At 34.0% G+C, this 22,911-nt stretch overlaps 2 protein-coding genes and 1 pseudogene across 2 annotated transcripts; 1 reads left to right on the forward strand and 2 right to left on the reverse strand.

The window, feature by feature from the left end:
• The first annotated feature begins 1,406 nt into the window (after positions 1-1,406).
• LOC18048389 lies at positions 1,407-3,233 on the forward strand. The gene is made up of 3 exons (XM_006441113.2): positions 1,407-1,582; positions 2,533-2,692; positions 2,824-3,233. Exons 1-3 carry the CDS (start codon positions 1,504-1,506, stop codon positions 3,044-3,046), a joined length of 462 nt encoding a protein of 153 aa, XP_006441176.1. The 5' UTR covers positions 1,407-1,503; the 3' UTR covers positions 3,047-3,233.
• A 184-nt stretch (positions 3,234-3,417) lies between these two features.
• On the reverse strand, positions 3,418-6,882 carry LOC18048390 (molybdate-anion transporter). The gene is made up of 8 exons (XM_006441116.2): positions 6,607-6,882; positions 5,755-5,899; positions 5,498-5,666; positions 4,990-5,260; positions 4,536-4,801; positions 4,230-4,445; positions 3,994-4,096; positions 3,418-3,839 (listed from the first exon to the last, which is right to left on the reverse strand). The coding sequence occupies exons 1-8, from the start codon at positions 6,755-6,757 to the stop codon at positions 3,781-3,783; spliced, it is 1,380 nt and encodes a 459-aa protein (XP_006441179.1). The 5' UTR covers positions 6,758-6,882; the 3' UTR covers positions 3,418-3,780.
• Positions 6,883-17,586: 10,704 nt separating this feature from the next.
• On the reverse strand, positions 17,587-19,511 carry LOC18048391 (annotated as a pseudogene).
• Positions 19,512-22,911: the final 3,400 nt, after the last annotated feature.

Raw genomic sequence — 22,911 nt, forward strand, 5'->3', positions numbered from 1 at the left:
TTCTGGCTACATCCCTGTCCTCGCACATCCATTTTGAGCATGTTCCTTGGATCACAACAAATTTATGTCATTGTCATTAATGATATTAAAGGATAATTATAAGAAGAGAAAATCTTCTCAAAACTTTATGAAGGAAGAGCCCATTGCCCATCTTTATATTTTTCACGCCTATCTATCTTTCTTTAGGATTTTTTTTTTCTTTTATTTCACAATCATGTTGGTGCAACTATTAAGGCTTGGTAGTATTCTGTCCAGAACCGATCGATTTCCCAAATAATAAACCAAACATGAACCTATTATATAAGTTGATATAGTTCAGTTTAGTTCAATTTTATTCGTTTTTGTTCATTTCCTATATTTTTTCATATACTTTTTATATATTTTTCAAATGTAACAGCCATTTTTTAGACTTTTTATCTATATAAAAGTGCACACTGTATATAAATAATTAAAAATAATTTTTAAATTATTTTAATGTGAAACCCCACAACCTCCCCCCCCCCCCCCCCGGGGGCGACATTGACTTGGTTTGCAAGTCATTTCTTTTACTGGCCACCTTCTCTGCTTCCCCTCCTCATAAAACAAATTCATTTCAAATTCGAACAAGATTAAACTGTTATACGCAGATAAAAGATGTGAAATAGCCACAGCAAGCATTCCCTCGTTTTTCGAATTTGATTCCATGCAAAACTTTGGCATTTTTCTATACAAATTAGTGAAGAGGAGAAAGGAAATGATGGTGAAATATAGTATATGATACAAACCTCTATTTAAGAAGACAAAAAATCGCCATTTGCTGGGGTCGAGAATAATAATTTATCACCTTATCATCAAATATGGAAAATTTTGAATTTCACATTTTTGAGTGGTGAAATCGACATATATAATTCAAAAACTCACTACTATTTCATTCACCATTGAACTTTTTATGTTAATCAGCGCTTCTTTAAATAAGAATCCGAAATGAAATATTACTAGCTGGACACAATTGTGTGAAACAACATCATGTTCTTGTTGCCTAATTTCTATTTAAAGAGATCATTGATCCTCAATAAAATGCACAAATTATCTTGAAATATTAACTTTTTTTTAAATAAGTAAAAAATATTGAGTTATAACAATCATAATTCTAGGGCATCTAATGAGGGTATTAATCATCACCAATCACAATAAGGGGTACTATTTAAAGGAATGGCTAGAAATCTTAAAGATATGGCGGAATGATTTTCAAAGAGCTTTATCTAACAGATCACCCAAGTTTGTATCTGCACGAGGTAAGGGGCTGAAAAATAAAAGGTTACTACGGTGGGAATCCTAATTTTCTGTAAAATAAAACTATGCCCCTCATCTCAGAAAATATATAAAACTTTAAGGACCCAAATGTTATTGCACAACATGACGTAAGATGCCCTGCTTTCGAGTTCTATCGGGGACGCACTTTTCATGCCAGATTGTTGCAGAGATTGATCACAAAGAATCTATAAAGAAAATTTAAGTAAAAGTATGGAGAACTTACCAGAAGATTTTCTTCTTAAGATTTTTTCTTTCTTGGATCATCAGAACCTCGCCACTGCTCAACAAGGTTAGTATAAGCTTCTAAATTTTCTTTGATTCTTTTACAGAATTTTATGTGTTTTGTTTATAAGACTCTATCTAATCAGTGACTTGTCTTTAATTCTTCAAATTCAAATGTTGTGGGAATAATTTTCGAACCAAATTTACATCTTGTATTTGTTGGTTAGTGTTAATTTTGTTATAAGATCTGCTCTGAATTATGCAAGTGCATGCCCGTGATTATCCTTAATTTTGGACCCCAGATGCTGGTTTATGTAAATTGAGTCAAGTTTATGTTGGATTAATCTTGTTTTTCCCTCTCCCTTCCTGGAATGAGTTGGGTTAGTTTATTTGGAATCCTTATGTGGTGAAATATTTAAGATGTGGGTTGTTGCCTTATAAAAATCTTCAGTTCCATTTTAGAGCTTTTGAATTTTAGCTGAATTTTTGGATCTAGTATATGCCATTGTCAACCTTTAATCCCTTTAGATCCCGCAATCGAATCATTTCCATTTCAGTTTTGGCCTCTTGACTATTATTTTTGTAAATTATCCTCCTCTAATGTCACAATTCCATTTGTGCTTAATTAATTTCTTGATTTCCATTACTAATCTGCTTTTTATTTTTAAACTCTGTGATCATGAGGAGCTTTGTGCTGAGCTTTTTATATTATTGTGATTGATAGTTATTAGATAAAAATAATAATATGTAATTAAATTTTAACCATATACTACTCATGTAGTAGAAGATTATAAAAAGCTCAGCACAACTTAGCTTAGCACCAGATCCAGTTGGATCAAGGGATACAAAATTGTGGTTCCCATGTTTCACGTCTTTAGTCATAATTTTACAAGTCGACTTATTTGTGCGCAAGAGGTGGCTTGTTCATTACCTTCACGCTCTGTATTTTTCTTTTCGCCAGATTTAATTGGGTTCCCATATTTAACAAGCTAGAGACTGTGACAATTTGCTGTAAAGTATGCAGGAATTGGAAGGTCCCTGCATCAAATGACATGCTGTGGCTGAATCTATTCAGGGAAAGATGGGGAGAAGATGATGCTGCATTCTATGCCCCTGCTGGTTCAAAATCATGGAAAGATGTGTACGAGGTGCAAGACCGATGTGGTCGTGTTGGACTGTAAGTTTAAAATCCTCAATCAATGTCATCTAAAATGGGTAATTGCGGTATCTTTTGTTGGGATGTATGTTCAAATAGACGTTGATGCATATGTGTATATGTTTCCAATGCATATGTGTATATGTTTCCAGGGGGTTGAAGATAATACGAGAAGGTGTCGACTACTATCTTGTTCACCAAGGTGAAATCCAACGCCATTTGGGTTCAAGGCGACAAAGGAAAAGGGATGATATTTGTCCTTCGAATTTCACAGAAGAAGAGAAATCGAGCCAAGGTATTCTGGATAGAATCCTTTTCTTCATTGGAGACTTGGAAGTGGCTTCAGCAGATGCCAAACGTGGCCGATTGCTGTGATGTTAATAATTAAGGTACCATTGCACAAAAACATGCATTATAGGGAAATTGGATGTTGTGTTTTTGTATATTTATTGCTCCAACTGTAACGTGAGCTGATGTATTTTTTGTGCTTGTAATTGCTTTGACCATTAATAATTTGTAAAGATCTTCAATTAAATATCAAATGTTGGAAAGTTCTCGAATAGTCACAGTTCAGGTTTCTTCGTTTTTACAAATATAAAAATGTAGAAAAGATCAAAAGAATGAAGAACTTGTGAGGACTGTCCCAAATAAATTTATCTCAAAAGGATGCAACATCTTTGAAAAAACACACAATTATATGTTACTCAACAAATATGAAGATGCTTTAAGAAAATCATTACAGCAAGTTAAGTAATTGGCAAATTTTATTATGAAATATCACTGTCGGTACAAATTATAAAGCCAGCATTAGGGAAAAAAATTAATATTCGTATTACAGAAATAGACATTTAATTTCCTACTATGAATTCTAGAAGTAGATGTCGAATAGCGGCCAAAAAACAATTATAAAGCTCCAGTGATCTATCCCCCACTCTTTCTATCCATTTGCTGGGCAGACCACTATTTTGCTAATACATATTCATCTTCACCAATAAATTTGAATACACCCACCCCAGGTCCAACGGGAACTGAAACTCTATGGAACAAATTATGTGGTTATTTTCAACCTTAACAACAATCACCGGTGGTTTGTGTCCTCAGTCCACCAATTAAAGGTTTAATGGCTCTGCCTCAGCGTCTCTTTCTTTCATTGCCCATTCTTGTGTCTCTGTAACCAACACAAATATTACCAACTATACGCACCAAGAAGTTATGAAGTTCAGTGTGTCGGATAAACTGGGATGTAATGCAAGTTTAAGAAGTCTAGATGCAAAATAGAAGCTATTAAATGGCAAAAAGGATAGTGCAAGGATTAAACTCACTGGGTTTGTCTGCAATCACCATCAGCCGCCTCTGCAAGACTGATGCCACCAAGAGGAAAATCGAGCACATGCCGAACATAACAGTAATGGGGAATGCATCGACCTTAAGAGGCAAAACAAGAGAGAGAGAAAAAATGAGATTCTAAACTAGGTTAAGTGCATAGCTCTCTCCAAAATCCTATATTCTTAGACCAGATAAATTAAGGACAATATTTAAACGTCATGCTGGAACATACATTGTACAGCACAACGCACACAAAGATATTGAGAGGAATGCGGAAGAAGTTCATGATGGTGCTTCTGGCCTCCTCTGGAATGTACTGGGACCTCATCTTCATAATGGATGGCCAGAATATGCCTACACAAGCCTCAAAGGTACAGAAGCCAAGAAGCTGGAGAGAGCCTGAAAATGAGATGCCTCCACTTTTCACATTGGAAGGTGCTACCAGGAACTGTTTTAAATCATTAAATTAGATATCATGACAAAATACTTCTAAAAACAAGAAGAAGAAAGAAATAATTAAATGCAAGCGGTAACATACACTGGTTACAATTGGAAGCAATAGCGAGACAGATGACACTACAAAAACTATCTGCATGTAGCTCTCAACCCTTGGTGATGAGCGTGCCATCAAACGAGATGCGAGGGAACTTCCCAACATTGAAGCCAACATGAAAGTTGCAAAAATAAAACCATGGGGAATTTCCTCATCATTTGGGCTTAAAGCAGGAGTCCAGAGGAACACAAAGGTATACATCGACCCTTCAAACAAGGACTGGATAGCACCCAGTAAGGCAATTTTTTCATCTGCGGTGTGTAAATGATCACACTAAATATTAAATGAGAAGGACAGCAAAACATATTTAAAAAAAAAAAAAGTTCAAAAAACCAGAGATATAAACATTAACAGGCAGACAAAGAAAAGAAGGATAACTTGGCCCACCAAATGCCAAAATGATAAAATTTAGAGTCTAAAGTACACATTGAACTCCTACCAGAAGCGATTGCCACAGCAGCACCCCTGAATTGGGTAAGCAAGTCCTTGCTCTCTGACGGATCTCCATAGTTTTCGGTCCAAGATGACAAAATAATGACCATTCCAATCGCGAGAAAGCAAGCAGCAGCATCAAAGGGGGCCACAGGCCCGAGAGAAAATGAATCAACAAGAAGGTTTCCAAACAATCCAGACAAAATAGCAACAAGACCATTTCCAAGAAATATTGCCTTTGAGAATGTTATAGACAGCCATTGTTGCTCAAAGCCCCTCTGCAAAAATTATGTCAAAAAAATCATTAAAATACGACAGAATCTGATGAAGTACTAGTAACTAACAAGGCAATGAAATGGTTGTAAAGAAGGTAAGCAGAAAATTTTCAGTATCTAGGTAATCAGAATGGTAACAGCAGAGGATTTTTAATAAATAACAAATCAACAATAAACAATTGTTATAAAAGAATAACCAATTTATTTCCAGTGCACGAACAGAAGAGAGCAATCCCTCACCTTGTTGTGCTCTGCAACAAGCCATGACTCAAATGCTGAAAATAAGAGAGAAGTTGCGATACCTCCCAAAATACGACCTATCATCAGAATTTTGTATTGAGGAGAATGCTTAGTGATGCAGCTTAGAATGTATGTTAGGCAATACGTCACGCATGCCCTCTTTCGACCCCTGCATTGTAAACACGAATGCATTATTAATTTGAATCGAAATACACCATTAATCATGGACCATGAGAGCACAAGAAAAAAAATCTCACTGTTTGTCAGCTAGAGATCCGACAATTGTGCCGAACAACATGGAGGACCCAAAACCAGCTATAAATAGCTGCCCAATCTCCCCTTTTCCAAATCCATAAGTACTATAGAGGTAGTAGACATAAGGACCCTGCAACCAATCCCCAGCTATTGCCAAGTAAACAGCAAACTATCAGACAAAAAATAACAAATACATCAAGAAATTTCAATTCAATTCAAACAGATTATTTTATAAAACAACTACTACAACAGATAAGTAGAGATCACAGCTAAAGGAGGAGAATCCCAGTGCAAAAATGTGGCATAAACCACAAAGCTTAGTGATATATTACCATGACCCATGACTGGTGTTGATAGCTTCTGGAACGACTACCCATCAAAGTCAAATTATTTAGAATGGCAAAGTGCTGACCCAATTCGTATTCCAGAGTAAACATCTCTCGTTAGCAAGAAACATGACTTTACATGATCCTTTACTAACTAAAGAGAAAGCTGATGATCTAATGTGTAAATACCATCAAGAGATCTCTCCCACAGACGTGAATCACACACAAGTCATGACAATGTATTTATAACAGACACTAAAGCAACCTCTTGGCTCCTACAGAATGGTAAAATTAATAACCAAACTTGAGTACATTCTTCTAACCAATCAAAGAGAAAAACAAACGTGACCCAGATCCCAAATCATCCAAGCAGATTCAAACCGCAAATCTAAGAAATGGGTATTTACATTACAATAAAGTGCATAAAGTTCTAAAAAGTCAGATCAGATCCACGAAAGTTCAGTGTGTGAGTGAGATCTACAGCAATTAAAAGAAGAAAATGATTCAGATCTAAGAAAAATGAAGTACCCATCATGAGTGAGTAAACCAAAAGGTAATTGTTCTTGAAAGAATTGAAAGCCGATGAAGTATTGATTCTATCTTTGTTGGTTTTACTCAGCTCCAATGCAGCCACCACTGCACCCAACGCACCAAACACCAGATAAAAAAACATCTCCATTTTTGCTCGCCGAGGGATAATCGAACAAAACCCGCAAAAATACTTAACAGAGATTCTATTTTCCGAATCGACAGAGAGAGAGATTTCTCTATTTATATGGGTTTATGAGCCCACTGGGTGTGTATTATCCACTGCTTTGGTTCGCTTTTCTGTTAATTTTCAAATGTTTTCTCTTCTAATTGTACGTTTGACTTTTGCGTTACTTCAAGTTTGGATAAATGACATACGGCTCCTAGTCTTTTTCATCTGTGACGAATAGGTCCCTCACGAGTCACGAGTATCACCCACCGCCGTGTAGTACGAATATTTGCTAATTTAAACCACTACAGGCTGCTTCTAGTGTCCCGCACCACTCTGCATTGAATAAATTATGATTGATCCATATTGTATTTAGGGGTATTAATTTTTATCATAATATCATATATATTATGTAGGATGAACTAATATAGTTTTTCATCTTTCATTATTTATTTCAATTCATATTATATTTAATTCACTAGTAAAAATAAAGCTTTATTACTAGCCATCATTGAAGATAGTTATGTGGTATTTATTTTCTAAATTAGAGTGAGAAGTAGGGATTCCTCCCACGCTAGTGTTTGCTTACACGTTTATAGGAAGGATTGAGAATACCATTTTGTGAGTCCCACATATTTTTAGAGTGGGGGTCCCACTCCCACCTTTCTTTTTACCCTCTTTTTTGTTTAATTTAATATAATTATATTTAATAACATAAAATAAATAATATTAAATTTATTTAAATAATAGTATTGATCCTAAATTAAAATTACTTTAAAATGATATTATTATATTAATAGAGAATTAATAATATTACTATATACTATCTTTATTTAAAAATATAATATTATTATATTTAACTAAATAATAATTTGCATTGATTCTAAGTTAAAATTACTTAAAAATAATATTATTGTATTAATAGAGAACTAATAATATTGCTATATACTATCTTTATTTGAAAATATAAAAATATTATATTTATTTAAAAATAATAGTATTATATTTATTTAATATTAATAATAAATAATTTATTCTAAGAAAAAATTAATTTCGTACTATGTTAATAGTAAAAATGTTTCATTTATGTTGCCCTTATCAATAATTGTTAATTTACATAATTAAAATTAAAATTAATAAAAAAATTTGATGTACATAATTAAGAATATTAATAATTATTGTAAATTTACAAATATAATAAAATAAATATTTTATTCTTCAAATATTTTTTTTAACTTTGTAATTAAAAACTACAATTCTTTAAATAAGGGTAAAATTATAATTTGAAATTATTTGCTCCCAATATAAGACAAAGTAAACACATAAAATTAGATTCTAATCTCCATTCCATACTTTCATTCCAGTGTAAGTAAAAAACATACTCCCACTCTCAGTCCACACTCTCAATCTTAGGATTCTCACTCCTTAGGATTCTCACTCTAATCCAAAATGTAAACGCTACCTTAATGTCTTTCAAATCAAATTTGTTGTTAACGCACTTCCATTTAATGAGGATACACTGCTAGTACTAGTAAAGTTATAATATTATTGCTAACCAGTTTGATAAAAAGGTGGTGAAATGCCTTCATTTGCAGCCATTTAACGATGAAATTACATGGAGGCTAATTCTTTATTCTATTAATTTTTAGGACCGTAAAGCTCATTTATCAAAAATATTGGAGTTGTTTCATAGATCAAATGAAAAAAATTTCTAATAATATATGTGAAATGACTTTAGCAATGGATGTTAATTTATAGGTGGGTAAATGATTGTCAATGGTCACAACAATAATAACTAGTAAACATTTTTGCATACCTTTAAATATAAAATCATAACAATAAATTTAAGAAAGAATATCTATTAAGATAAATAAATGCGAGAATTTGATAGATTTGAGCTAAAGGAGGTACATGTTAAATTTGAAGAACTTACACTAAATAATTCTTTCTTTTAATATATTTGATCCATTCTAAAAGTTCCGACTAACTATAGGCTTTTTTTTTTTTTAATGTTGAGCCCATCTTTTATGTTGTGCCAACTCGTCCCCATTCCCCAAAATGGTTCAAAAGCTACTTAGGTCATTTCAGTAGAGTCAAGGACTTATGTGATAAAAATAATAACCTATATCCTTGATTCATAAACCATAAAAGTTGAGGGGACCAGCAATCTTAGCGCCCATTTCAAAGGGTACAATGAGAGGATGCGTAAGAGTGTAGCCTTTGAACGTGGATTCTATTGTAGAGGATGCAACGCTGATTAACGCGGTTTGCATCCGTTGTTTTGGAGATTGCCACGTGGCGCGATTATACATGTCTGTCTTTTGTTTTAAGAAAATTGGCCTGGCTGTCGGTGGTTCTGTAGTACGTATGGCACGTCTCGGATCCGATAGTACTAGTGGGAACAGATTGAGGAACCCACTCTTTTATTTTGTCTGTCAGCCGTCTGATTAATTAATTTTAATGGATCATGATAGAAATTCCTTGTATTATTGTTACAAAATCTGTTCATGCCTTAATTGTTTTTGACCGTGGAAAAAATACGTTTGCATTAATAAATTAGTCGGGCACTATAACAATGGCAGGCATATCATTCTCGTGCGGCTGCAGCACCAACGAACACGATGCCTACGACTTGTAGTTTTTTTTATCAAGATCTTGCTAAATTATATAATAATGTAATTGTATTAAAATAAGAGTTATTTTGAATAAGTTTTATGTAGTTTAATTATCAAATACTCTTTAAGTTATTCGACACAACTCTTATCCTAAGAGAAGAGTAGAGGAGAGGAATGGAAAAGAGAGATGGGGAAAGAAAATGAAAAAAAAAATTATCAATTTCAGTTTTATTATTTAGTTTCATATAGAATTCTTCTCTTCGTCCTTTTGTTTCTTTATAGTTACTGATCTCTGAATTATTAAGTCAGATAACATTAAAAACATATTTAGTCAGAAGAAATGAAAGAGATTAGAAGAATAAAAAGAAAAGAGTGAGAGAGAAAATAAAAAAAAAAGCTGGTTAATTATAATTTTATTATTTGATTTAATATAGAATTCATCTCTTTTCTGGTTATTTCTTATTTCTTTTTTTTTTCTTCTCATCTCATTTCCTATTATTTCTTCAAATCAAACATGCAATAAGTGCATCCATTTTGACAGCCATCAGAGCAAGACTAACATCCAAAGCTACTATTTACTGCTCACATACTTCAAAATAATAATAATGGTGGAAACTTAAAGTCAAGGGGGAACATGAAAGACAAAAATGTAAAACAAAATGCCTATCCAACATAATATAAATGAATTTAACCCTCCAATCAAATTAATCATTAATCATGATTTTTGGTCAATATGTTCCAATAATAGTATTTAAAGTGAAACAACTAAAGAGATCTGGAGATCTGGAGGAGTTTAGATCTGACATTGGTTCATTTAAAAAAGGCAAAAAAAAAAAGAAAGAAAAAGAAATAGCAATGGAATATTGTGAAGTCAAGTTCAAGTAGTAGAAAATGAAGAAGCCTGGGAGGGTGAATGCGGAGAGCACAACGTTGACAGAAGAGCTAAAAGCATGTGCTGGTCATGCGAAGTCGTGACACGATTGAATATTGATATTGACTCAGCAACAGAAGCATTACTTCACATGAGCATATATGCCATTAAATAAAGAGCAAAGTCATCTCAATATCTAAGAATCATTTTGAAATTATTTCTGAAATAAGAATGGATCAGTCTTATATTTAACTAGGAAATAGAACCGCACTTCATGTGCCTTTAAAAAAAGAATTTAGTATTATCTTTTTTTATTACTTTGCACATGATGAAATTGATAAAAAAATATGAATTGATTTTTTTTAAAGATGACGCAGTCTTATAAAACTAATGTTATTTATGAAAATTAATTATTTTTTTTGTTAATTTTAAAAATATATATTAATGTGTATAGTTAAGTGTACACAACATTTTCATCAATAAAAATTATGTTCACATTAATCAATTCTCCATTCTTCTTGGTATTAACAGACTCCCAAATCTTACAAAGCCTAACTCTTATCATCCAATTATCTTTATCATTATTTAACTCATGAAGAAAAGAATACTCCATGAAGCATACAATACAAAAAATTTAAATAAGTCAAATAACATTTCTAAAAAGGATGTTGGTTCAATAATAAAAAAAACTCAAACATAACAAATCTTAAATACTTAATATTTATAGAGTTTGAAGAAGCCAAAAGACACTAAATAAAAGGTTGCATAATTAAATATGGGATTATGACATTAAAATTAGGTCCTAGTGGCATTGGTGAGGGAAGATGAAGGAACCTTCCTTCCTATATGAATTAGTTGATGTATTTTAAACCACTAAAGTTTAGTTGTTGGCTTAATAAAATAAATGAATGTTTCAAAACTATAATTAATTTATTATTAATGGTTACATATTGTTGAATTTAAATAGAAAGAAGAAGAGACATGTAATCTTTTATAATCTACTAATTATTTTCTCTTTTTAATATTTTGTAATGTAATTATTTTTTGATCTCAACCAATATATTAGATAATATAGAATATAAAAAGATGAGAAATAATAATGCCACAAATCTTAACTACTTAATATTTATAGAGTTTGAAGAAGCCAAAAAGCACTAAACAAAAGGTTGCATAATTAAATATGAGATTATAGCATTAAAATTAGACCCTAATGGCATTGTTGAGGGAAGATGAAAGAACATTTCCTATATTAATTAATTGATATATTTAAGTCACTAAAGTTTAATTGTTGGCATAATAAAATAAATAAATGTTTCAAGACTTATAATTAATTATTATTAATGGTTACTTATTATTGAATTTAAATAGAAAGAGGAAGAGACATGTAATATTTTATAATCTAATAATAATTTTTTATTTTTAATATTTTGTAATGTAATTATTTTTTTAATATCAACCAATTTATTAGATAATAGAGAATACAAGAAGATGAGAAATAGTGATATCACATCACTTCCTCTAGTCCCAACTTTATATATATATATAGATAGATAGATAGATATAGATTTTTAATATTTTGTAATGTAATTATTTCTTAATCTCAACCAATATATTAGATAATAGAGAATATAAAAAGATAAGAAATAATGATGCCACAAATCTTAAATATTTAATGTTTATGGAGTTTGAAGAAGTCAAAAGGCACTAAACAAAAGATTGAATAATTAAATATTGGATTATGACATTAAAATTAGGCTCTAATGGCATTGCTGAGGGAAGATGAAGGAACATTCATTCCTATATTAATTAATTGATGTATTTTAAGCCACTAAAATTTAATTGTTGGCATAATAAAATAAATGAATGTTTCAAGACTTATAATTAATTATTATTAGTGATTACATATTGTCGAATTTAAATAGAAAGAGGAAAAGACATGTAATCATTTATAATTTAATAATTATTTTCTATTTTAATATTTTGTAATGTAATTATTTTTTAATTTCAACCGATTTAGTAGATAATAGAGAATATGAGATAATGAGAAATGGTGATGCCACATCACCTCTTGTAGTCCTAACTTTATATATATATGCTAGGGAAAGGTATATCGGCAAACTCAATAAAGCTCTCTATGGTCTAAAACAAGCTCCACGAGCCTGGTATGAAAAATTGAAGAGTTGTCTTACAACTTGGCAATTTCTTAATTCAAAAGCTGATACATCTCTATTCATTAAACATGATACAAGGGGCTTAATCATAGTATTGATTTATGTGGATGATATCCTAGTCACTGGACCAGATTCTGCTCTACTAGAGGATTTTATTGTTAAACTCAGTCAGGCCTTTGCCTTGAAAGACCTGGGATTAGTTGCTTACTTCCTAGGTGTTGAAGTTAGTTACTTAGATGAAGGAATACATCTATCTCAAACAAAATATATTAAAGACTTGCTGAGTAAAGCATCTATGGAGAATTGCAAAGGGGCTGATACTCCACTTAGTACTGGTTTAAAGCTAGAAAGAAATGTCAGGGGTCCATTGGGTCAGGAATTCGAAAATCCAACACTCTACAGAAGTATTGTTGGAAGACTACAATATCTAATTCTCACCAAGCCTGATATAGCTTATTCAGTTCATAAACTCAGTCAGTACCTCAGTTCTCCCACTGTACAATACTAATTAGCCTGCAAAAGAGTTCTTCGATATCTCTAGTCAACTATCACTTATGGTCTCTATCTTAGAAAGGAAGCAACTCTGGAAATTGGGTTAACAGGCTATTCAGATGCAGACTGGGCTTGTGATCTTGACCTAGGTAACAATTTGATTTCATGGTCCTCTAAAAAGCAAGCAATTATAGCAAAGTCAAGCACAGAAAGTGAATACAGAGCCCTGTCAGCAGCAAGCTCAGAAATTTCTTGGTTGCAGTCTTTATTTTTAGAACTTAATATTGCTAAACTACCTACTCCAGTTCTTTGGTGTGATAACCAAAGTGCAGGGGAGCTAGCTCGCAACCCTGTATTTCACTCAAAATCTAAGCACATAGAGTTGGATGTTCATTATGTTAGAGACAAAGTGCTTGGAAAAGAATTGGAGATCAAATACATTCCCACTGAAGAACAAGTAGCTGATGTTCTTACTAAGCCCTTGTCTTTTTCTAAATTTAGTTTCTTTAGATCCAAGTTCAATGTCGTCAGTAGACCTTTGAGCTTGAGAGGGGATGTTAAGGAAGCTCACATCAGTAGCCTAGACTGTAAAGCAGAGGATAGCAGCAGCTCCAACTTACAATTAAGAGTTGATGACATGGCATGCCAGCTGGCACCTGGTGGTTATGTAATCACTTGTTCACGTAATGATTAGTTGAAGTTGTTATAGATGGTTAGAATTAGTTTTATAATTAGTTAACTAATTGAGCTGAGCATCAGCTGTGTATATAAACAATCTCTGTGTACAGTTTTATGAGATTGGTTAAATGAATAAAATCGTGTGAGCTAGAAGTTTCTAATTCTTAAATTTTCTTTTACTTTCTTAGCTTCCAAACATCCTTATTCTGATTTCTCACTCAATCAACCCACATGAATTGGCCACCTAGATCAACCACCAGGTTTACTAGCAACAGTGAAGTTCTCTGGTTGATAGTGCTCACATACTGAAGTGTGGAAGCATCTTTTGTGACGGGAACTACTACAGCTTTTGGCCTGAAAGATTTATGAGCGAAAGAGGGAGGAGCAATGGAAAATAAAATGAGACCAGAGAAGAGAATGCACACTAAATTCGTAGAGAAGATGCCGTTTTAATTTGTTTGCAAGAATCAACAAGTTTGTAGACGTTGGAAATGAGATGAGCGTGGACAGACTGTGGCAATGCCGCCTCCATTTATAGTTCCTATAATTCATATTTATTCATTATTAATATGCAGAGCATGCGGTGGCTTGGCTCTGACCGCTGATGTGCTGAGACCAAACGTCTTCGAAGACTGCTGTAATTTTATATCACTGGATCCAAATCCATAGATAGGGTCCCCAATAATAGTCTTACTTACATTCAAGCGCGGAGACGATATTTCTATTCTTTATTTAGAACACTGGAATAAAGATATCCAATAATTACACCATGTGTATATGACAACATTGTAACATAATTTATATTTTTTTCCAAATAAAAATCATTTAAAACATAATTCCTCTAGGTTTTTGAGTTGTCGATGGCAATAGCTACCAGTCTTTAAGAAATTAATTTTCTTTGCTTGAACAGTGAGCCAATGAACACAAAAAAATTGCTGTGTAGAGATAAAAGAAATATTGTAGCAGAATTAGATAATTGTATAATTGTATTAAGGGAAAATGACACAGAGACCCCCAATGTTTGAATAAGGGACACAGAGACCTCCAAAGTTTGAAAAAGGGACACAAAACCCCCTAATGTTTAAAAAAAGACACTCAGACCCCCATTTGTTAACAGAAATTATAATTTGAAAGTGCAATTACCATTATACCCTTATAGCATATTAAAAAATAATTGTTCATTGTCCAATTTATTCCTATATTATTAATAAAATTACGAATATAACTTCATTATCCAATTTTTTCATTTAATTTTTGTCAAATTTTCTCTTCAACTAAATAAATTTAATCCTTTGCTCAAGAATAAAAATAAATTAAATTGATTACTAATATAATAAAAATAACAATTCTCAATAACAATTCTCCATTTAAACTTATATAATCAACAAAATAAAAAAAAATTGGTTACAACAATAATTACAAAATCGTAATTGTACTAAATAACATATTCAATAAATTGACATATGGAGAATTTTTATTTTTATTATATTAATAATCAATTTAATTTATTTTTATTCTTGAGCAATGGATTAAATTTATTTAGTTTGAAGAGAAAATTTGACAAAAATTAAATGGAAAAATTGGGTAATGAAGTTATATTCGTAATTTTATTAATAATATAGGAATAAATTGGACAATGAACAATTATTTTTTAATATGCTATAAGGGTATAATGGTAATTGCATTTTAAAATTATAATTTCTGTTAACAAATGGGGGTCTGAGTGTCTTTTTTTAAACATTAGGGGGTTTTGTATCCTTTTTTCAAAACGTGGGGGTCTCTGTGTCCCTTATTCAAATATTGGGGGTCTCTGTGTCTTTTTCCCTTGTATTAATTATACAATGTTTGATTCTTTTAAAGCTTTTAACAAACTTGTCAAAGGGATGTCAAAAAGTTAATTAATTCTAGACTTCATATCATAAGGTTACATTGAAGATTTTCGGAAAAGAGAAATAACTTAAGATTATTGGGAAAAGGTTAATAATTAAAGAAATTTGACTTTAGTGAAAGGAAATTGTTTGAACCTGGGTTGTGAACCCATCGAATCCTCAGTTGGGGACTTTTATACCATATGCTCGCGATGGTGAGAATAGTAACGTGTGACCCGCGGGCATTTGGAAAGAATTAGAGTACGTAGTTGAGCCCATCGAAAACTTTGGATCAATAATATCCAGTGGCATTAGACAAATGCTTTCGCATATAAAAATCGAATTTAATTTTTTGTTCAGCGTTGTTCATTAATCACCTCCAAAGACTGTATAGTGTCAACCCGAAAGTTCGAAGAAATACAGATGTTCAGTGGGCCTAAAACTACCCAAAAGTAAAGCCATTAGCTGTCTAAATACTCAATGGCTCAATTCCAAGCTCTGTAGTTCACATCACAGCACATTCACCGTCATCATTATAGTTCACATCCCCATATGGGGCATTCCTCGGCTGTATCCCTCGATGATGATGAGTATAATAACTTGGTGGTGTAGTGAAGGGATGAACATAATTTGGCACCGGTGGTGGCCCATAATGGGGCATCGGCTTCATAGGCTTCTCCACGAACCCATTGTCAAATCCTGAAGCCCCAGCACCATGACAACATCTTTGAGTTGCATTATGTTTTGCTACATGTCCATTACCACTCTTTGTATTCAGTGAATTGCAACGATTTGCATGACCACTGTATCTCTGTTGCTCTTCATTGTGCAATTCAACTTCACGCTGACCATTCAGGTTGATTTTCATGGCATGATCATTGTTATTAGCATGGCTCATGTCATTGTTATGGTTCTTGAAGGTTAATTTTATGTTTTCAGAGCGGCGTAGCCCTATATGTTTTAGTCCTTTAATCTTAGCCAGCTCTTGCAACTGTGCATGGTCAAACGTAATTGCTCGATGGCTGCCTCCTGCCGGTGCTGCTGGTTGTGATTGTGGTGATGGTGCATTTTCATTTTGTGGCTTTTTGAGTAGCTGCTCGACGTGGGGATTTTGATTTCTCCTAGGGGTTTGTATAGGATCCCATAAAAGCTCTGCCTTTTTCCCAACCTTTGCTAGCTTTGCTATGAACAGATGTGGGTCTACTGTACTCGAGACTGCCACTGTTCCCTCATTTGCATCTATGCTGATTGTATGCACGCCTGCAAAATGATAAAAGACAGTCCATAAAATTGAAAAGTGCAACATATATCTCTGTAGGGGAAAATGGGAAAGTTACCATGAATTTTCTTCAACACTTTCTTCGCCCTCCGTTGGCAAGTCTCACACTTTAGTTGCATTTTTATAACACAGGTCTGCAATGGCAAAATCACAGATAACATTTTTGTCTCAACCATTACATCCATGTGATTGTATGTAGAGATTGATATGCTTTGAATGACAACATGTACCTGGGGAGAAACCTGATTGTTGTCCATTGAAGTTGACTTTCAGATCTCCGAAAACAAATGCTAGTTGTTGGTGTGCTCACCAAATGCCGGATACTTCACTGCTGTTCTTAGAAAAATGCTGAGGGGGATGCCTTAAACAATTTTCAGGTTTAAAGAGTGATATCTATACGCAAGTAATATCGGGCTTAATTTAGAAATTAATTTCTGATTTAGTGTCATGTAAGAAATTTAATACAATAATTTCAAGGAAGATATTCTGTATAAATGCCATAATTCGTATTGATCTCTTTTGAGTCATGATAGTTAGATTTGTATGAAGAAGTCATCTTGATTTGCTAGTGCGACATCCAAATTTTAACGTCAAAATTAGAGATTTGGGGCAAAACCAGAAGAGAACATTTTAAAGTGACTACTTATATATTTTTATATTTTATAAACATAGGATATCAGATACTATCAAATTGGATGGTGCCAATGTGAATTTCATATTAAAGATATCTTGTACAAGGAATTGAAACGTGATCAAGAAACACTCCATGGGGGTCATTAATTACACATTATGATTGCCACTTATTGGATTTAATCACACGTGCAGAATGGAAATGACTTGAAATCTAAACTAAAAGAGAGCCTTGCATCACAGTAATAGCTTTCCCTCGCAGCTGCACTCTCTGATTCTGCTCATCTAAATGAATGTTCAAGATCCCACTTCTAGGTGATGCCTGAGTGAAGTATAAAGTGTAATCAATATATAACAATTACAAGAATATGAACAAATGCTACTTAGACCGAAATGGATGCAGAGAGAGTACCGCATATGCCACAAAATCACACTTTCCTAGCTTTTGACTCCAATAGGTTGCCAAAGCACAATATGCGCTCCCACAAACAGGATCCTGATATAAACAAGTCATGTACATAAGATACTGTTCATTAGAATTGTTACAGTCCTGAGATAGTTTTTGAAAATGACTTCCGTCTTACTTATTAGATCCTAAACTACAATACCATACATAAAAGAACGTTCTTTGGTCTCTTCCATAGACACATTACTTCAAATGCCAAACATCCTTCATTGAAAACAAAACAGAGCAGTATACGTTAGAGGCACTAAATGTTTCAAAGTTGGCAAAAGGGGGAAAAGGCAGTAGAAAATGAACATTTTCAGCAGTAGCATTTACACTCAATTTGCAGTCCTCACTACGCATCAGATGCTCTCAAGACAGGAATGATATTCAATGCAGATCTCTTCGTAGCATGACTTATCATTCAGTCATGTTTATGAGAAATGTCCATGCTCATAATAGTAGTATATGAACTCAATCATTAAAACCAATGAGTTATTACCTCATTGACACCAAATTTAGGGCAGAAGAATCGGCTATAAAAATCAAATCCAGACTCTGGGGGAGCAAGCCCTGAAACAATTATGCCTCTTGTTCCAGGACATTTTTTCATTTCATCAAACTTTGGCTGCAAGTCTGTAACAGACTTTGCTGATGGGAGCACCACCTGCATAATGTAGCCAACTTTATTCAGAACAACTATTAAAACTATATCCAAATGAGTGAAGGGTAAAAAGAAATTACAAAGATGTCTTCACAGGTAGTTGTTATCTTCATATCCACAACTGAAGAGACGCCCAAAGCCTTGAGAATTAATGAAACCTCAGAAAAATTAAAGTCGGCAGTTGGAGCAGCAGGAAAATCCAATTCAATAAAATAGCACTCTTGTGCTTCACCATTTTGTGAATTGGAGTCATTCATTGCCTTAACATCTGGGACCTTTTTGGCTATTAGAATGCCAGACAGTGTGGTAAATTCAATTGTGTTGGAGTTTACCAAACCTCTCGAAAAGAGTGTGTGCGCAGCTGCTAATGCTGCATGACCACAAAGTTCCATCTGCAGAAAATCTTATCCTGAAGATCAAAATATACACTCCTTTGTGGTGAAGTGTCGTATATATAAATCACTATAACATGAATACATGAAAATATTAGCATGATGATCACTCCACAAAGCTTTAGTTATGATTTCCATTCAGAAATAAAAAGATGCATAGCCAAATAAATAAGAGTGAACATTCAACAATGATTAAATCATAACAAAACTAAAACCACAAGGAGTAAGATAGATCGTGAAGCTTCCGAACTAAGCCAAATAGCTTCGTCTACAATTTGTAATTATGCAAACTAAAACTGACCTCAGCAACAGGAGTGAACCATCTAAGACGGAACCTCGGATTAGGAGATTCAGCATCAGCAGGCGAGTCAAGTAACAGGTCTCAGAGATATTGAACTCAGAAGCCACAGCTTGTAGCCATTCTTCATCTCTATCTTCCTCTAACAAACAAACCGCTGCCGGGTTCCCCTTGAAAACTGAGTCGGTAAAAGCATCCACTTGTCAAAGCAACAAAAAGAACCCAGTCCCATTCAACCACAACGGAACATCAGAGTATTGTACGAGCTTCTTGGCCATGTTGCAGAATAAAGAGTGATAAGTGAAACTTGAAGTCGCAAGAAGAGGGATTGACTGAAAGGTTCTGGCAGGAAACTCTCTCTTTTGGGGATTGGGCTCAAATTAAGTTCTGCTACATTATTAATTTGAAAATGACATTGTATTAACTATCTCATATTCTACTAAACTCCTTACTGCGTACATAGAAAATTAAAATTAAAGATAAAAAAAAAAGAAAAAAAAGAAAGATGAATGATGTTTCAATTTTTTTTAGAGATTGTTTTTAATAGTAAATTGTTCTATTATTATTTTAATTGAAAATGAGTGTTTAGACTCTATTAAACAAGTGTAATTCTCTCATCCTCCTTTTTATTTATTTTTTTCATTCTTTTATTTTTTGAAATTTTCTTATAAGATTTCTTATTACCCGCATACATTCATGAAAGTAGAAGAGTAGAATTGACAGAAAGAGAACGTATATAAATCCCTTGAAATCAACAACTTCCAAAAAAAATTCAAGCACAGTAACTTATCTTGAACAGTTTTTTTATAGATTGGGAGATTACAGACACCTCAGTTTAACAAAATCTACCGGTCAACAAATAAATTTTACAGCCAATAATTGAGACCCAGAATTACAGACCACTTCATCAAGATTACATGAAGTTGGTACATGATATAATGCACAATCTTTTTTATGCACAAGAATGAGGTCCCGACAACTGGGAAAATTAATCAAATCCCTTGGACATTGTGTTAGAATCCTAGTCTTAGATCTACTTTATTTCCTTTTCCGTTAAGAATTAGTTATTAAGTTATTATGTTATTAGGAATTATTATTTTTGTAGGATCTCTTTGGCTTATATAAGGAACTGTTGCTACTTTAATAAATAATAAGAATTGTTGCTAAAAACTCTCATTCTCCCTCTGGCCACTTCTTCTCATTATTCTTCTCATCAATTCGTCGCTTCTAAACTGCTATCTCAAAGCAGTAGCCTAACATCTGGTATCAGAGCAGTTTTTTTTCTTGGGCATAATGACTGTTAAGGAACTGGAAGAAAGAGCGGAGCAATTATCTCATCAATTCAATGAGAAAGTTGAGGTCTTATCCCAACAGTCCAACGACCTCCAAGAATTAATCTTAAGTCTCCGCGATCAATTCATCCGGTTTCAAGAAAATAGAAACAACAACCAACCGTTACAAATCAATAATCAACAACCCGAACCTGCAGGACGTATTGGAGGAGCACTTGTGCAACCCCGCCATATATGGTTGGATTTCCCAGTTTTCAGCGGGGAAAATCCGACAAGCTGGATCTTTCGTTGTGAACAGTATCAGCGATTGGCTGCCTTGCCTGAGATAGATGTGTTGTCACTTGCTATCGGACACCTCGATGGAGATGCGGTACCTTGGTATCACTGGTTAGAGCAAACTATGGGTAATATGACTTGGGCCCAATTCAAACGAGCTCTAGTTACTCGATTTGGAACATTCGAAGACGGTGATGCAGTCGGGTCCATTACCAAACTACAACAGACTGGGACTGTTATTGAATATCAACGCCAATTTGAACGATTGGCTGATAGAACTCGGAATCTACCAGAATCATTCTTCATTAGTTGCTTCCTTTCGGGATTACGAGAGGATATTAAAATTGGAGTGCAGATGTTGAAACATGCAAGTCTCCTACAAACTTTTGAGCTTGCAAGATTCCAAGAAGAATACGCGGTTGTTTCTAATCGAAAGATTCCACCTCGACCTAGTATGAGTAGGCCATCGCCACCACTCCTTAATTCATCTCCCACAATAACCAAAACTGAGGGGTCATCACAGCCCTCTCTATTAGGCCCACCCCCTCCGGGATTCCCACCATTTCGACGTCTATCAGTTGCCGAACAAACTGAAAGACGAGCCAAAGGATTGTGTTTCAATTGTGATGAACAATTTAAACTTGGGCATCGTTGTAAAGCTCCTCAACTTTTATTACTGGATGCAGATATTGACGATAAAGATGAACAAGCTGAGGCTTTCGAGGAATTCCCAGAAACAGTAGAAGTCTCTTTAAAGGCTCTCACTAGAGCAACCCCACAAAACACCATGCGACTGAAAGGGACTTTAAAAAAACATGGTGTCACTATATTAATAGACTCTGGTTCTACTCACAATTTTTTGAATCCATCTTTGGCTAAGCAATGTGGGTGCCCTGTCACTACTACAACTCAGTTTCAAGTTACTGTAGCTGATGGTGGAGTGATCAGCAGCTCGAGAAAATGTTCTCACGTCCCAGTAACTATTCAAGGCTTCCAATTTCACTTGGATTTTTTCTTACTTCCAGTAAGTGGCTGTGACATTGTGTTGGGTGCTGAGTGGTTACGTTCATTGGGTGCTATATTGTGGGACTTCTCAAAGCTAACTATGCAGTTCACTTGGAAAGGCCAAACTGTTCAACTCACTGGATATGATTCCCTTCCACCGGCTTTGGCAAATCATGGTGAAATTAATAGGTTATTGCTTCAAGAAAAGCAAGGCATTTTTTTCCAGATTATGGCAATAACTACTTCAGTAGCTGATATATCAGCACCTTCAATTATTACTAAGGTCCTAGAGACATATTCTGGCATCTTTGTGGAACCCACCGAACTTCCTCATGAACGCTTAATTGATCACCATATTCCATTACTTCCTAGAAGCTCTCCTGTCAATGTACGACCTTATCGTTATCCTCATTTTCAGAAACAAGAAATTGACCGCTTGATTCGTGAGTTGTTGGATGCCGGGCTCATTCAGCATAGTGTTAGTCCTTATTCCTCTCTGGTTTTATTAGTTAAAAAGAAATATGGTTCTTGGCGTATGTGTATCGATTATCGTGCTCTCAACAAGGTAACCATTAAAGACCGTTATCTAATTCCAGTTGTTGATGAGCTATTAGATGAATTACATGGTGCATCAGTTTTCAGTAAGCTGAACCTTCGCTCGGGCTATCGCCAGATTCGAGTTCATCCCTCCGATATAGCAAAAACAGCCTTTCGTACTCATGATGGCCACTACGAATTTCTTGTGATGCCTTTTGGCCTTTCAAATGCGCCAGCCATATTTCAGAACCTGATGAACGAGATTTTTCGGCCCTTCCTTCGCAAATTTGTTTTAGTTTTCTTTGATGATATTCTTGTCTACAGCACTTCCCTACAGGAGCATACTTGACACCTCTCTACTGTCCTTCAATGTTTGCAACAAAATCGACTTTATGTCAAGCTTACAAAATGTTCTTTTGCTCAGTCATCTGTTGACTATTTGGGTCATATTGTTTCTGCTACTGGAGTTGCTGTCAATCCTGAAAAGGTTCAGTGCATGCTTGAATGGCCTAAACCTACCACTATTAAAACTTTACGAGGCTTCCTTGGCTTGACGGGATATTACCGTAAATTTGTTACTGGGTATGGAAAAATTGCTGCTCCTTTAACTAACATGCTTAAAC

The sequence above is a fragment of the Citrus clementina genome, unplaced genomic scaffold (assembly GCF_000493195.1).
Source record: "Citrus clementina cultivar Clemenules unplaced genomic scaffold, Citrus_clementina_v1.0 scaffold_3, whole genome shotgun sequence".
Taxonomy (NCBI): domain Eukaryota; kingdom Viridiplantae; phylum Streptophyta; class Magnoliopsida; order Sapindales; family Rutaceae; genus Citrus; species Citrus x clementina.

Coding starts and splice junctions, on each gene's coding strand:
- LOC18048389 (XM_006441113.2), top strand. CDS start 1,504: ATGGAGAACTTACCAGAAGATTTTCTTCTTAAGATTTTTTCTTTCTTG. Junction 1,583..2,532: donor CCTCGCCACTGCTCAACAAG/GTTAGTATAAGC, acceptor TTTGCTGTAAAG/TATGCAGGAATTGGAAGGTC. Junction 2,693..2,823: donor CGATGTGGTCGTGTTGGACT/GTAAGTTTAAAA, acceptor ATATGTTTCCAG/GGGGTTGAAGATAATACGAG.
- LOC18048390 (XM_006441116.2), bottom strand. CDS start 6,757: ATGGAGATGTTTTTTTATCTGGTGTTTGGTGCGTTGGGTGCAGTGGTG. Junction 5,667..5,754: donor GGATCTCTAGCTGACAAACA/GTGAGATTTTTT, acceptor TTTACAATGCAG/GGGTCGAAAGAGGGCATGCG. Junction 4,446..4,535: donor TGCTTCCAATTGTAACCAGT/GTATGTTACCGC, acceptor GATTTAAAACAG/TTCCTGGTAGCACCTTCCAA.